Source organism: Epargyreus clarus, unplaced genomic scaffold, assembly GCF_041222505.1.
Source record: "Epargyreus clarus isolate Ecla_fem2 unplaced genomic scaffold, WU_Ecla_fem_2.2 ptg000003l, whole genome shotgun sequence".
NCBI lineage: Eukaryota > Metazoa > Arthropoda > Insecta > Lepidoptera > Hesperiidae > Epargyreus > Epargyreus clarus.
The window spans coordinates 11,403,098-11,419,985 of record NW_027332211.1 but is presented as its reverse complement, the minus strand read 5'-3'; the positions used below and the strand labels follow the sequence as shown (position 1 = coordinate 11,419,985).

General features: G+C 37.7%; 2 protein-coding genes across 3 annotated transcripts in view; both read right to left on the bottom strand.

The window, feature by feature from the left end:
* Window positions 1-39: 39 nt before the first annotated feature.
* LOC140753899 (uncharacterized) lies at window positions 40-4,941 on the bottom strand. The gene is made up of 4 exons (XM_073088729.1): window positions 4,513-4,941; window positions 3,726-3,897; window positions 3,291-3,438; window positions 40-2,846 (listed from the first exon to the last, which is right to left on the bottom strand). Exons 1-4 carry the CDS (start codon window positions 4,619-4,621, stop codon window positions 2,250-2,252), a joined length of 1,026 nt encoding a protein of 341 aa, XP_072944830.1. The 5' UTR covers window positions 4,622-4,941; the 3' UTR covers window positions 40-2,249.
* Window positions 4,942-5,604: 663 nt separating this feature from the next.
* The window catches only part of gpp (DOT1 like histone lysine methyltransferase grappa), a 28,578-nt gene continuing 17,294 nt past the window's right edge, over window positions 5,605-16,888 (bottom strand). For both annotated transcript variants that reach the window (XM_073088709.1, XM_073088717.1), the window contains exons 7-18: window positions 16,564-16,724; window positions 15,008-15,177; window positions 14,140-14,300; window positions 13,421-13,651; window positions 12,981-13,187; window positions 12,398-12,897; window positions 11,515-11,800; window positions 10,899-11,213; window positions 10,490-10,724; window positions 10,203-10,367; window positions 9,762-10,025; window positions 5,605-9,145 (exon numbers count right to left, since the gene is read on the bottom strand). In XM_073088709.1, the coding sequence (XP_072944810.1) occupies window positions 8,988-9,145; window positions 9,762-10,025; window positions 10,203-10,367; window positions 10,490-10,724; window positions 10,899-11,213; window positions 11,515-11,800; window positions 12,398-12,897; window positions 12,981-13,187; window positions 13,421-13,651; window positions 14,140-14,300; window positions 15,008-15,177; window positions 16,564-16,724 (2,853 nt within the window). In that variant the 3' untranslated portion in view covers window positions 5,605-8,987. The remainder of the gene's footprint in view (window positions 9,146-9,761; window positions 10,026-10,202; window positions 10,368-10,489; window positions 10,725-10,898; window positions 11,214-11,514; window positions 11,801-12,397; window positions 12,898-12,980; window positions 13,188-13,420; window positions 13,652-14,139; window positions 14,301-15,007; window positions 15,178-16,563; window positions 16,725-16,888) is intronic.

Genomic DNA, 16,888 nt, shown 5'->3' with positions numbered 1-16,888 from the left:
CCATTATAAGAAAGGAAAAAAATAAAAATACACGTAATGTATGTATGTAATATTTTATTTTGTTTTCTCATCAAGCATTGCAACTGCAAAGTTACAGTGTATCAAATTCGTATAAAAATATACATTCATAATACGTGTAATGGTATATACAACAACAAAATATACCTACTTTGTATAAACATTTCAATATTCATTGCAGTGTACATGCTAAATTACATTTCATAAAAAATATACATTGTAATAATACTCATTTAAAATGTGTGATGTCCAGTATTAAATAATTGTAACTATCGTTACATAATATAAGTTTCAATAAGGCAATTTATTTTTAAACTATTATACATACAAGAAATTAATAATATTGTACGAGGAAAATTATGGACAGTGCACACTACAGGATACATTGCCCTATGACGTCTCTATAATTAATTAATATTGTAGGGTTTACTTTTGCGTGAAGCGACGCACCGATGATATTGTGATTTTCGTAATCTGTTAAAATGACCAATATAATTAAGGGTCGATTCACATTAAAGTTTTGAAGATGGTAGATTTTCTACAGCAGTTACATAAATAATAAACATTCTGGAAAAAATCCAAAAGAAATATTTATCTATCAACACTACACCATGGGCTGAACAGTACCTACTATTGCTCTGATTCTGTTACAAAGTTTCTTAATGACTAGTTCTGTATACTGAGCATTAACTATTTCTTAGTATATGAACACCGCATCAGAAAATTAGAGTAAGTAAATCCATTTTTTAAGGAATTATTCGTACACTTGTTCGTAGTAATAAACTGTTCAGTTGAATTAGACCATTATAGTATAAATGAAAAAACATAATTGAAAATATAACATTATGAAATGGTTATTATTGTGGACAACACAATTATTTACTTAAAATGCAAGTTAATGGACTAGCTTTAATCACGACGCACAAAGTTGTCTCGTGAGAGGCAAATGATCCCAGCGACGACTTAGTAACGTCATATACTATCTACAAAGGTCAGTGCACAACCACTGACGATGCACATTCGCCTGATAACAACTGTATAACAGTCTTGGGCAATTCGACCTCAATTTACCTATAATTTTAATATTCTTAGATACAGTCAATAAAATAAAAAAAAAAACAATAAATTGAATGTAGGTATAACTCGTATTCTTTCCTTTAATCATAAAATAACTATAGATATATTTTCATTCGTCAAGCCATATATTTTATAGTACAATATTCATTTTAAAGTAAATAGGCAAATAAATTAAGAGTAGACATCGTAATACGCTGATCTAATCTCTCCACTGAACAACAAAAGACAAGCAAACGTGTGATACAATCCGGATACCAACGTTGGGCGGCTCTCATTATCACAATTATCGTCTACCTAGGCCTTAATATAGTTACGCAAAAACTATCGAGGCTGCGTAACAGAGAGCTTTACAAAGATCAAGTACTTTTGGCAAAAGGAAATAAGCGCATTTTATGTTTTTTTTAATATCTTCTACGGCTTAGGTTAATCTGTGATATTTATTGCTTGTTGATATATTTAATACTTGTGCAGTATTTGTACCAAAATTCTAGAAGTAAAGGATTAATATAAAGAAATAGAAATTACAATACATACATTTTTGACTTATTAAACAGTACGAATTAAAATTAATGAGGTATAGAATTTAAATATATGATGGTTATTCACTACTGTGAATAACCATCATACTCTACTGAGTAGTTAATAGACAATTAGTCCCAAATGATGACACTACATGTATCTTGAAGCGGTAAATCTAGAAATTTGTCTTAACTCCAAAGTAAACTCGGAACTACAGACTACATAGTACAAACGCTGTTTAGGCATAATAAACAAGCCTGATACATGATTTGCTAAATTATTTTTAAGACCGACAACACTATGACCGTGCAATATGTCGTCAAAACACCATGATAACATCTATTTCGTTTCTACTGCCTCTACACATGTATTAAACATTTACTAACGTAAATCAATTGATTTGAATTCAATTCTTTTTAAATAATCTGTAATGTTTATAAAAGTATACAATTGAAAAACCTTCCTTCAGCAATAAATATCACAGTGTGAATGCAATAAAAAAATTATAAAATTAATCCGCCTTAAATATAAACGACAAAATCCATAAATATTGTGATATCAATAATAAGCGGCAAGACAATTACATTATTATAATTAAATAGTTGGTGGGATAGATGATCCAAATATTCTAAAAATTAAAACTGTATAAGATCTTCATTTGATTCACTTTTGACTTTACTGGTATTGACATTACTTTCTAAATGTAGAGAAGGACTGTCTGAAGTTTTCGGTGACACCTTTCTTCTAGGCGGTACAGGCACTTCATCTAGCAGTCCAGTTATTCCCAATAAATGTTCATTAGGTAATTTCGTCTCTTTCACCAGTTCACTACGTTTACTGTTTGGAGATAATTTGGTCCTTACAGGAGGACTGGGCGCGGCGCGGGAATATGCTGGACGGTTATCAAAGATCGACACATCAATGGGGTTCATGCTTGATGTAAAAATCGCTGATGTTTTACTCTTTTCTAATGTAAACTTTTGTACCTCTTCTTTGGTCTCAACTTGCTCAAGTTTGTCAGTATAAAATTTAGTGTTTTTAGTATAATTTGCATGTAAGTACTTATGGGCTTGGACATCAGATTTACTCCTCTCCAGTGTAAAAGCACCATTAGTGTGTAGATGGCAACTAAATGAACTCGTATTGACAGTGCATGCTGGAGTTGTTGAGAAGGGTATTGCAGGAGCCCATAAACAAGCACCTTCATTTCTTGGCACCATTAACAGAGGATCCTAAAAAATTATATACAATTTTAAGTTATATTTGTATACACCTAAAGATTCTTTTAACTGCATATTTGGCCTAAATGATGTCAGACTCATGCACTAGTTCAATTTGGAAAATGGCCCCAATATTCAAATAACCATTTTAAGCTGTTATTATAACGATTATAATAACTGTGGGTTTAATGTTTTTGTGTGGAAATATAGTACTGAATATAATTGTAAGTATATTATTAACATAATATATTTGATTTTAAGCTATGATCACCACTAAAATATTTTAATATATATAATTTTTTATAAACATGCTAATATGAATAACTGGAATTTTTTCCTGTTGTCGAAAATAGTACACTTTCATTAATCATTACCATTAATAATACTTTGACTAGACTAATTCACAACATTATAGATTTAGAATAGTGTTATAATATCAGTTATAAAAATATGTACCTTTCCAGTTATAGAAAAAATTTTAGACTGAAGAGTATGAAGCCTGTTCCTTAGATACTCATAAGAACATTCTCGAAGTTTCATCACCCATTGCACCACATTGTCTTCAGATCGTGCCGCGAACACATGCCGTTTCTCAGGTTCATCTCTGGAAAAAATATAATTGGGTCAACAATTCTTAATATAATATATTGTAATATGCACATAGCTTTGAAAAAAAATCAAAGGTGTGTGTCTGGGATTCAAACTTCAGACAGCTCGATCGTGAGGTAGAGTTCCAACTGGTAGGCTATCACTGCATACTGATTAATTAACAATTACCCTATTTATTACATATCATACTAATATGGGTAAGATTTAAATTAAAATAAAAGCAATATTGAAGAATACAAATTATCAATATGAAATAATAAGTAACATAAATAAATATCTTACATAAAAGAAATAGAAAATGAGAATGATATGTTCTGGCCATGCTCCATTTGTATTGACGAATTTTCCATAACAAACACTCCGGAAGGATTTTTTGTGTCAAATTTACCCATTTCACTGATTTTAAAATAAAACAAATAGTTATTTATAAGTCGAAACCATCTCTCCTTGAATACTGCAAGAAATAAACATTAATGAATCAGTAATCTAAATAAACCTATAGAAATTGTACATTGTCTATCATCCAGGCATAGCAAAGTATAATAAAAAAACTCCCTGTTCACAGTGAGTTCCTTGACATCTAAATTCATGACATACTTTCATTAGGGCTGTTTAACCTAAATAAGAAAAGAAACTAGACACCTAGTTTATCATTCTTTTGATATATTTTTTATAATGTGCTTTATTTAAATAACAGTAGGATTAAAGTAGATTAGATAAGCAGGTTTTGGATAATATTGCTATCAATTTGGTTAAGAATTGTGATCCAATACTGTATGTGCAGCACATACACTATACAGTATTGGATCACAATTCAAGTATTTTTGGAATGCAATTAATCACCTTTTTACATACAAGATAGTATTTTCAGTTATATTAGCTGTAAGTATACCTCTATTAGCCATGTTGAGATAAAATATTTCATAATGGTTCTGTTAACATACAAATCAGTTATGTTTAGCTATAATTTTCTGACATTATTAGTCCCAATGTGTGTTTATGTGTAGTCAAGGTTAATTGCTAAGTCTAAATATACACAATGTTCATAGCTTAGTAGTTACATTCGTACCTGCTTGATTACGATAACTTCCATTTGATATCTTTTTGTAATTCAACCTTCCCTCCATAACGCAGGGCTTGTCGCTCAACAGAGCAAGCTCTCGTATGTTGCATTTCATTTGGAAACGTTAGCAGGATAATGTATCAATATAAGAAATCAAATAATATAAAAATAATACATAAATAATCACAGTATTCGATACATCACTTGTTGTAATAACATCAACACATTAATAATCTCCGTATGTATGGCACTTGTGTTGTTATTTAAAAGATAATACGATTGCACTAATAAGCTCCCTTGTTCTCAGAAATTAAATTATAGTTGTTATTATGGTCAGTTATTCTATTTTTGGGACAATGAATAATGAAGAATGATGAATAAAATAAATCAACCAATATCGTATTTTATGACATACTGACATTGACAATTTTGACAAATGTACCTAGAAACAGTGTTGCTACTTGTACTTGCTAACCCTTACGAACTAGAAAACAGTAAATCATCTTTAAAACACTTATCTATGTTTAAAACAATAAACATTACGATTTGATCAAAGCCCAGAAGCAAATTAATTTTGAAGGTCCTTCCTATATAAAATATATAATGCAAAAAACCTGTTCCGCCGTCCAGTGATTTGTTATATTTAATGGAAGTGATTTTGTTGTATTTATTTGATGAAATGTTACTATTATAACATTAGTAATGGCAACACTGCTCAGAAGGAAGAAAATTAGAACGCTTTATTGCTTTGGGCTAACAACACACTAACGTAGGCCAAAATATGTAATCAAATCTCAATCTTTGGTAGGCAAAACTTTGCATAGGTCGACTATATAAGTAGAGTAAGACTGAGATAGCAACTCAAAACTTGCTCGGCGTATACTTAATAAGTTCCGTATAGATCCACAAAAATCGTACGAGAAGTTTAAATTCGTCAGATTGTAAATCACATCACTAGAACCTGTTCGTCGCTTGCTCAAACTACAAATTGCTCGAATGTTAAAACTAAAACAGTGGCTTAAACGACTGATTAGTAACTTAAGCGAGAAATAGGAGAAACAAATAGAGAGGGATCGTTAGATGAAAATAATAAAATAATTACATAATTACTCATTTATTTTTAACTTTTAGTACAAAATAAAACTAGTACACAGGGATACATCTCAAACCTAGCATTTGCAATGTTGAATAGTCCGAGGCTTACGACAATAAGTCTTCTCATTTGTACTATTTTAGACACTAACGTCACACTGATTAGCTCACTTCCCCATAAAAAATAAAAGTTAGTCAAAACTGAATAATGTAATCACTCTTTGAGTCAATCTTGTCACGCTACATTTAAACGCCAATTTAAAACTACCTTACTACAGTACTTCAAACGATTTTAAGCTTACTTATTTCACTAACACATAATTTTGAGGTTTGGAGCGGCATTGGTGAGTTTTTTCAGGCACAATCAAACCAGTGCACTCCAATGTTTAAAATACATAAAACGACATTATAATTAGGCCTGTTTTAAAAACAAAAAACCTTAAAATTGTTAATATAAGAATTTCATTCAATACTTTTACTTTATTTAAATTAATAAATATTGTCTTTCTTCCCATAAACCAAGCTTCTGTTATTACTTGAAATATATATCTGCTGTATCTGTGTTAATAATCACAGGACAAATATTTGCTTGCAAGCAATCATACTGCATTAGTAGCATTTGAAAATAAACTTTTGCTGCTTATTTTTATACGAGATAAGTGATTTTACATAGTGTTTATAAAATTTAGTTTTTTATTAACTTGTATGCCTCGCTATTCCTGTCGTCCATGTATTATAAACATTATATCTTTCTAATTCCATTCACTGAACGCAACAATTTTATCGGTCTCAAATGATTACCTTTGCTCTTGTATAAACATTTTTACATTATTATACACCATACTTATATTTCACGTCAATTCTTACCTACATTATAATAGTGCACCAAATGGATATGGACATTTCTAATTTATTATCTTTGTAACATCAAAAGGACGAAAATAAACGATGACTATACATACGCCTCTAATTAACCAAAACGATCTATAAAATCACATAAAAATGCCCATACCCTAAAATCTGAAGTAAAAAGTTCTACTTCGTATATAATAATCAATTACGACAGACGTAATTACGAGTTTCTCTTCTATAAACGTTTTGGGATGGATATCTAGCGACCGTCTATAAAACGATTAGAGACAAATAAATTATATGGGAGACATAATTAAAAATACTATCAAAAGTTCACGATATTAGAATATAAATTAAGATTACGGACAGCCCCTAGTCTGCTCCGAAATAAATATTCATTTACACAATTTATAACTTGACAAACCAAATAATCAATATTTAAAGTACTTCTCAATATATTATAAAAATATAAAAAACAGAATCTATCTACGAAACCCATTCTACAAAGATTTCCTTATAATAAGGTAAGCCTTATTCCTAAAAGGCGGATAATCTTCGTGAGCGAATGTATTAACTAAGATTACTGCAAATTTTTAATCATAAAAATCAGTTGTTACTTACACAAAAGTGTTCGTTACTTTTTACATAATATCGATGCGCCGATTAAATTGAAAATTGTCAAGATAATAACCCTGTAACATTATCAATTTCTGTGTGGTGGCTTGCAAGTTATTTATAACAAAATAATAGCATTGACGAAACCATTATGCACATTGGGATAAAAATATTTATTTTAATTCTATATAGATACAACACAATGGATATTTCATAAGATTTATAGGGGCTGGAAATTTAGTTTATTAGTACGAGGACAACAAGCAATTTAAAAAATACGAAAATTGAAAATGCATACAAGATTGCCAGAACAATTGTTTAAAGTTTCTTTCTACAATAAAAAAGACCTCAATTAATTTTCATACATTCAAGCAGAGTACAACAAGACATATTCATATAATTATAAATGTATATTTGATTTCAATAATAATATAAACAAGTTGAACACATTTACTGATATCTGGCAAGCTTCAATGCACACATGCAAGCCGACTGACAGATATTGCTTAATATTATTGCATTGCATACTTTAAAACAAAAGTATGCAATTCAGTTTGTTAACTTTAGCACTTAACCAATGCCGGCTATAACTGAATAGCCATAAAGTTCTAGTGTGCTGAAAGTTTGGCACCATTTATAATTAAAATTACATGCGTTTTCGGAAAAATTACTTAAGACAAAAGTCTTAACAACTTGCCGTATCAAAAATTGTATATTTTGTTCGCCCCTTTTAATAGTACTGTACAATCTTTATTTAATTTCAACTTTGAAGTATGATAACAATAAAAATACACTTTTCCGACTCGTATAGTTAAGACGTATTTAATAACATCACAACATTTTAAGACACTGCGGCATTTACTGTATTTTAATAAAACTGTTCATTGTTTTAAGTAAAAACTAAGTAACGGTACGCATGAACACAATTTTATATCATTCAATATACTCTTGCAAGCGCGACAAAGGCACGTTTGAATTTTCAATGTCTGCAATAATAGTTTTATCGACGCTTAATATAAGACTATACGAGCCCGAGAGGTGCTTATTTGAATTGTACGAAAATAGTGTATTTATTTAGCTGTAATATCACATCGTTAAAAATGGATTTATTATAACATTATATTCCTATTTTCTGCGTGATTTTCGTCCGTAGAAGTAAGCTTATAACTATTATCGTGTCATTAAAAATATTACTGTACGAATTTGACCGCTCTTATATTCTAATCATAGTTTACTAGGTTCTTCCTTGATTCTATACAATCACTAAACGTTTGAAATTAAGAACAGCTATTTTGGGAACTCTAAACTCTCCTTTTTTAGAGCTCCCATTTTAACCTATTTGACTGCTCAATCAGTCATCAAATACGCTAAATTGACCTTTCATAGCTATAAATACATAATTATTATATCTGTAGTATTTACAATTTCAATACATGCACGCCACTCTTTAAGATTTCCCAAAGAAATGATTGACATTATTCAGGCTGAGCTCTCCGTAACATCAAAACGAAACACATAAAACAACAAACATTCATCGAACGACCTGTGTAAGAACGAACCGCTCACGGCTACCGAATCATGTAGTCCGGACTCTAAGACCTAAATGAACACATGAATACAATCCGTCACGGCGCGATCGACCTTCGGAGCGTCCCGACAGAACGGCGACATAAAAACTAACTATTAAATAATTACAAATCTTAAAACGTAAAATAAACTCATCAATATACATAATTACATTATATATTCGAAATAAAATAAAAAATAACAAATAAAACCGACGACCGACGTCCGCGAGGGCCGCCGCTGGCGCCATATTTACAGCCGAATGTCCCTCGGTGGTGCTCCGATACAAAATTACGCTAGAGGCGGCGCTAGGCGTGCGCGAACCCGCACTCGGCGCAGCGCTACGGGCGCGGCCGTCACATCGCCGGCCGCTCCCACTCCACGGGCGGCGGCGCGCCGTTCCACGCGCCCCAGCGCTCGCGCCGGAAGAACCGCTTCTTGAAGTGGTGCGCCGCCAGCGGCGACGGCGAGCGCGCCTCCGCCACGCCCGCGCCGCCGCTGCCACCGCCGCTCGCTGAGGAACAACCTAACACTTTATATAGTCCGTACAAAACTGCTAGAGACAAGTCTCAAAAATATTTACATCAAATAATAAAAAACAGCTTAATTCAATACTTCATCCTTACTTATCTTACATTATAATGTTAAACATTGTTACATTATCCTATCATCATTATGTTTATGAATGTATCCTAAAGGTAAGCAATATACATATAATATATTTGTGCACGTGTTTTAATACAGCAGAAGCATGTTTGCTTACACTCGTACTAGCTGACCCGGCAAACGTTGTGTTGCCATATAAATAAAAAAATGTTAAGGGTGAACAACCCTTATCATTGAGGGGTATGGAAAATAGATAGCAGCCGATTCTTCCCAGAATTTGATCCTTATAAGCAACACTATCAGATAGTGGAATAATTTAGAGGTATATTTCTTTTTCAAAATGAACTCGTTCGATTTCCGGCTAGGGAAAAAGATATTTTAAATAAGTAATGATGCAGTTTTAGTTTTTAACAAAATCGGGCTCGTAGTCCCTTTCAGCATTTTTCGCTAATCCTTATAGTTTCGGATTTGGCCCTGAAGGCCCGTTTAAAAAATTCACCCTATATAAGATTATATGAACATACCGGGCGACGGCAGCGACGGGTGCGTGGTGTGCGGCGCGTGCGGCGGCAGCGCGGGCAGCGGCGTGCGCGGCGCGCGCGGCGGCGGGCCGGCGGGCCGCGCCTCGCCGTGCCCGATGCCCGAGTCCGGCGACGTGTTGCACGCCTCGTCCGACCGCCGCCGCTTGTCCTCGATCGCCGTCGACGCGAACGATATTATCTGGTCGAACCGGAACGCGATGCGGTCCTGCCACTTGCTCTCGTCGACCTCCTCGCCACCCTCGCCTTCTGAAATCATCGAGGTGGGCAATTCGTTTTTACCGACATGGATCCCCGGATCCGAAACTCTCATTGGAGTTCATTCGCTAACGTACCACGAGATTCTTAAGAATACAAAGTTGGCCAAATTGCCTACGAGTATTTCCGTATACATTATTTAGACCCACCACGTAATTGTCGCATTACCTTGGGGTCTCGCGTCGGTAATCTCGTCGACGAGCGGCGTAGAAGAGTTGGAGTGCGAGTCGGGTGGCGGCGTGCGGCGGCGCGGCTCGTCACTGTCGGGCGTGCCGTTGCGGCCGCGCCAGTACTCTGACGCTAGCACGCGCGCTTGTAGACACGCCGCCAAACCTGCACATCGAATCGTAACTATAGGCGGAAAATATATCTAACTTGGAAATTTAAACAGACATTGACAAATATCATGAATATTCACTGGGATTACACATAATGCCAAAAAACGACAGACTAACCTTCTAGCGGCTGATGCGGAGCATGCGAGGTGTGTGGCGGGTGAGGCGAATGCGTCGGGGCGGGCTCGTGATAGCGTGCGCTCATGTTGACGGCAGCGTTGATGATGCTTTGGTTGGAGATCTCTAGCGTGCGCTCGATCTCGCCATTGACAAGGTCGCCTATGGTGCGCGCGCCGGGGGCCGCTAGCCGCTCTTGCGACAAGTGCCGTCGCAGTGCCAACTTCGCGGGGGAAACCTGTGTGCGTTACTCATTTTATTGCCTTTAATAAATATGTAGTCTCAAACAAGGAGACTGATAAAGAACGGAATATTCCTGCAAAGGAGTATTCTGTTTCAAAATTTAATAATATGAAGTACTCGAAAAGTTAAAATAAATGAAAATATTAATTAAATAAAAATCGATATGCACCTGTGTGTAGTCGGGCTGCGAGGGCGAGGGTGAGGAGTGGTGGTGGCGCGGGTCGAGGTGCGCGCGGCGGTCGTACGGGTAGCGGTCGCGGCGCACCTCGCGCATGTCGCGCACGTCCCGCGAGCGCGCGAAGGGCGCGCCGAGCGCGGTGTTGGGGCGCGCGGCGAACGCGTGCGGCCCGTGATGCGCGTGCGCGCCGTGCGGCGGGTGCGGCGAGTGCGGCCCGTGCGCAGCGTGCGCCGGGTGCCCGTGCGCCGCGCCCGTCGCACGCACGTATCCGTTGTTGTATGCATGGTTCGCATTCGGCTGCCGAGGCTTTATGCATTAAAACAAATAAATTTTAAATATTACGGACTTCAAATTAAGACTCATGATAAATTTTTGCGTTTGACCACTATTCTTATTTCATGTGGCGCCGCTAATTGTTGTCCATAGGCAGTAGTGAACACTAAACATCCTATAGGCTTGCCTTTTTGCTAGTGCCAATTAGGTAAAAATGTATGCGTCAGTCATTCCATCAAAATATGCTAGTGCATTCATTTTAACGAAATGTAACCGATCGTATACAGACTGATTATCCACAATGAATAGAAGTTGAGCAAAGTTAAATAGTTACCTCCAAGCGAGACGCCTTCCGGTGTTCCTGGTCCTCGTTGAGCACCGACGTGATGATGCTTTTGAGACGGTCTTCGAAGTTGATCACTTTCGGCGACTCCTGCACCTTGGCGACGACGTTGAGGGGCTTCTGCGGCTTGCCTGGCGAGTGGCGGGGCGAGCGGCGGGGCGAGTGGCGGGGCGAGTGGCGGGGCGAGTGGCGGGGTGCGAGCGGCGCGTGCGCGGCGCGCGGCGGCTGCGGCTGCGCGCGGTGCACCGCCGCCTTCGGCGGCTGCTGCTGCTGCTGCCTGCCGTGCCGCCACACATACATTGCTACGCTACTTCACCCTCCCTCCGTATCAATAAAAAATACTAAACATCGTAATAGTAATCGGTGTGGGGTGCGTGACTAGTATTTTTGTGTATGGAGTATACTTATACATATAATATATAATACCACTAAATTATTTTTGTTTCGAGACTGCGGACCACAAAAAAGCGTTAATATTAGGGGGTTGCTTAAGATCATGTGTAAATTTTATAAGTGGAATATTTTATATATGGACCGAAAAGTATATTTTCTTCATTATTTTTTATTGATACGGGATAGAGTGTGTAATTAACAAGTCTTCTTTATTACATACATACTAAATACGTTTCTAACAGCGCGTAACAAAACAACAAAATATATAAAGGCTTTAAAAAAATAAACATGTACATAGAAATTAACATTGCAGTAGCAATTGTAAAACATTTACACATGTAGCACAGTGGCCAGAAAATTATAGTGAACTAAACCATAAATCAGAATTATAAAATAAATAGCAAAAAAATGTAAGTGCCCATTCTAACACGATAATAAAAAAAAAACTAAAATAAAAGGGTAAAAGTCATGCAAAATGTACCTATGATCACCATGTCTGTCGGGGTCCCTCTGGTATCCGTTGACGGCCACGTTCGGCTTGGAGATCTTACCGGCCTCGATCTGTCGGCCGGTCTCCAGTATCTTCTGGGCGAGGACCTCTGGGTTCTGCTCCTCGATCTTGGTGACCTCGGGCACCTCGGGCCAGTCCTGCGAGCGCGAGCGGTGGTCGCGCGACTTGCGCGGCTTGGAGTTCACCGAGTGCGGCTTCACCGTGGCGACCGGCACCGATGGCGCTGCCACTTTCTGCTGCTCGCTGGCTCTCTCCATTTGTATGATTTCGTTTTGCAAGTGGCCTACTTGCGCGTGCAACCTTTTCCTGTGCGCCAGCGTCGCCGATATCTCCTTTAGTATACAATCGTGAGCTATGCTTTGCGTGATTTCGGCGTCGGGAGGAATTTGACCCAGTTGCCTATATTTTTCCGTTATTTCTAAAGTTCGTTGTTTAACGAGCATTGCTTGTTCAGCCTCTATATTGTTAACCTAAAAGTAATTCAGTCTTTTAGACACAATGTTTACAGTATAAAGACACAAAGTCGTTATTTGTATTTTTTTATTTTATTTACCTGTGCCTGTAGCTTGCTTGCTTTACTTTGCAGCTCCTTGTGCCTGCCTACAATTTCCTTCGCTTTCGCCAGCAGGTCAACCGTATTGTTGGCGTGGATGCCGAGCTCGCTCATGCGCGCTTTCAAAAGTGCCACACTATCGCTAATTAGAACGTTTATTTGCTTATCGAGTTGGGAAGCACGTGATTTTAGTTTTTGATTTCTCTCCTGTGTAAAACAAAAACGCATTTATGTAATACTCAAACCATAATGCTTCATGATGTAAATATTGAATTTAAATATTTTTGTATAAAAATGTCACTTCTATATTTATTTTAGCAATTTCATTGGAAATTACAATATTTTAAATTCCAGATGTGTCAGATGATGTAGCCATATTTTAACTTCTACATTTGTAAAACTAGACAAAGATTATTAACAAAGTTTGGTGAAATTTGTACCTTCTCCTTGTCTATCTCCAGCTTGACTTCACGCGCGTACTCGGGCGTGTTCATCCGTTGCACGAAGCCGAGGTACTGGTCGCGGAACATGTCGAGCAGCAGCTGCAGGCTGTAGGGCGTGTGCGGCGAGCGCGGGATGTCCAGCTCGGAGTGCAGGCGCTCGGCCGGCTGCAGCTGCACGCCCAGCGCCGACAGCCGCTGCCCCACGCAGCCCGGCGGCGGCACTGTCTCCTGGGATCCAATACATTTTTGTTTATACAAGATAACATTTTCACCTGCAGTTCCACTTACCCATGAAGTTCACTTATGACATCAGTATTATTAAAATTAAAAAAACAAACATTTTAAATATTGCTTTAATCACTAATAAATGCTATCTACACTCACGACCCCACACTAGGATTCAGAACAGGTATTTAAATTTATCGTTCAAATATCTGTCTGGCCGGGGATCGAACCCGGAATCATTTGCGCGTCAGACCGGTATGTTGACCGTTCCGCCACGAGGGTCAACTTTTTAAACTCTATTTTTAAAAAATTATGTATTATATAATGTATATGTATATTATATTACAGTGACCTTCTCCTGTTCATCAATCAAGGCGTTGAGGACCCTCAAAGAATAATATCATATTACCGAAGAAAGCAATTTCGGCGACTTTAGGTCTGTTTATGTAGTGGTGTGAATGTATCCCATACAGAAAGCTTGCAACACTAACCGCGCCGTTCCGGAGCGTGGAGGCAAGCGTGGTGGAGTGCAGCAGGTCGAGGCCGGCGATGGCGGCGGGCGCGGCGCGGCGGCGCTTGGCGCGCGCGGCCCGCCGGCTCCGCGCGCCGCCCGCGCTCGCGCTGCGCTTGCTCGTCGACCGCCGGCTGCGATCTGCGGGGACCGCACGCAATCACACCATTGTTGTACGTATAGCTACACTTTATTATGTGAGGCCATAAGTATATTACTTAAGTTCCTAGTTATACTAAACATAGAAAAAGATTTAATACGAGCAAACGCCACTGTTGCTATAGTCCAGCTTTAAAACAAATGATAACCTCAAACAAACTCAACTAGGTAATCTAAGAGATCTCTATATATCACTCATGATATTGTCAAGCATTACAAGTTTCGCTCGCTACTCCCTGAACCATATGTCCCTTCAAACTACCTATTTATTTAGAAAGGTCATATAAAATACGTAAATCTCATCAACTAAGATAAGTGCATAATTAAGTCCTGCATATCAGATAATTATAAAGGAAATAAGAAATAAGTATAACAGATAGTTTTAAAGGTGGTAGAACTTTTTGTGATTCGACTCCGGCGGCACCACCGCCTCACCTATTTCTGCCTCATAACAGCAGTGTTAAGCGCTGCTGTGTTCTGTTTTGAAGGGTGTGGTAAGGGAGATATAGTTTTCCGAGGCGTTCCAGCTTAGTCCTCAGGGGTAGCGGCACATCTAAGGCCAACCTCTAAGGAATATTTAATCCTATCTGGGGTTGATTACAGATGTCCATGGGCGGCAGTAGCCACTTACCATCAGGTGGATTGCTCGTCTGCTACTCCTATATTATAAAAAAAAGGATAATACGTACTAGAATCGGATGAGGAGGCCCAGGGCGCGCCCCACTCGCGCGGCGCGGGCTCGGGGCCGGGCGGCGCGTCGTCGGTGCCGCTGGACTCCTCGTCGCTCTCGTCGCTGGAGCGCCGCGCCACGCGCCGCTTGGCCACCGCCGCGCGGGCGCGCGTCCGACCGTTCTCGCCCCTGGTAACGCAACGCAACATTTATTAACCAATTTTATTTATTTACTAACTGACCCGGCACACGTTGTGTTGTCATATAAATAAAAAAATGTTAAGGGTGAAGAACCCTTATCACTTAGGGGTATGAAAATTAGATAGTAGCCGATTCTCAAACCTACTGAATATGCATATAAAACTTGGTGTAAATCGGTAAACGGCTTTCGAAAGAGTACGGTAAATAACATTGTGACACGAGAATCTTATATATAAGATTTTATTTATTGTAACACTGATACAAGGGTAGCAACCTGTCAAACCTAATGCCTGATGGCATTCTCTACTCAAGCCTGGGTAAATTAGTTGAATTTATAAACTTGGTGCAACAAATTGATGGTATGTTTTAAAAATTCACGGTTTGAAGACTAAGACTGATGGTATGCCATATTTGTACAAAGAAATTGCTCAATTAGTAAATACAATATGCTCTTTGTTACTATTTCATATATAAAATTTTAGATATATTTGCATATGTACAAGCGCAATTTTTATATAAGCAGCGTAAATGTATTAACTTAAGTCATTTAATACAAGTCTGCAGACTCATGTAATTTAATTATATTTTTTTGATAGAATCGACGAATGATACATACAATTACATACATAAAAAATACACAAGATGAAGCCCGACCGAGTAACGTATATTAGATTAGACTTCAATTCACAATCACATGTTATACACGCAACTGCGAATGGTTAACACCTTCACTAGTTGCTAGTAGAGCAAAAGAACTTTATAAAAATGAGTATTTCAAGTAGGTTAATGTTAGTCTCATCTATTTTGTTTGATCATAAGAGATAAATAGTATGCAAGTTTAATGTGATATTTATATAAGTATTGCCAAATCATTCTGCTTAATTGCAGATTTTACAAGTAATGCCAAATCGACCATAATATTTTAAACATCTATAAGTCGTGATGAGCAAATGATTTAGTCCCAGAAATAATTTATTGTGTACTATAGCAAATGTTTTACGTGCCTAAAAGAATGCGGCAAACACATGTAACGGATACATTATACAACATTAATATAATTTTCAGGCAAGCCAATTACTGTTTATCCGATCAAGAAGCGATACAAACAAGTTTGCTTGCGCACTTGTCTGGCACTCTCACGCGCTAGCATTTTAACCTCACGCCCTCAAAATTAACAATACTTACTAATAAGATAAAAATTGTAACATCCTTACCATTTTAGCGAAATATCGATATCTTCGAGATACTCTAGTAGCCACGTTATAGTGTAAGATTCTCAAAACATTAAATTTGTTTGTGTCCGCTGTGTAAATAATCTATATAAGGAGAAGCAGTTAATTAGTTAGACTGTTAACAAGCGAGGAAGGTCCTTACCTAACCGCCCTGGGCCTGGCGACCTTCTGCCGGCGCTCGGGCAGCGAGCCGGTGCTGTGGTTGCTGTTACCGTTGAGCAGGTCCGGCGTGGGTTGCCGCGTGGGCGGCGCGCTCAGGTGACGTTTACTCGTACCCTCACCATCGTCCCCATTTTGCGCACCCTGAAATAGCACAAACGTCATTAATCCTTCTTTTTCAGCACACTTTAAAGTAAATTATATATTGTTAGCCAAATTCAACACTTATTGTAACAAGAGACATCACAATTTTATTAATGTTTCTTTGATGTTATTGACAATAGACAAGAAGCACATAATTCGTTTCA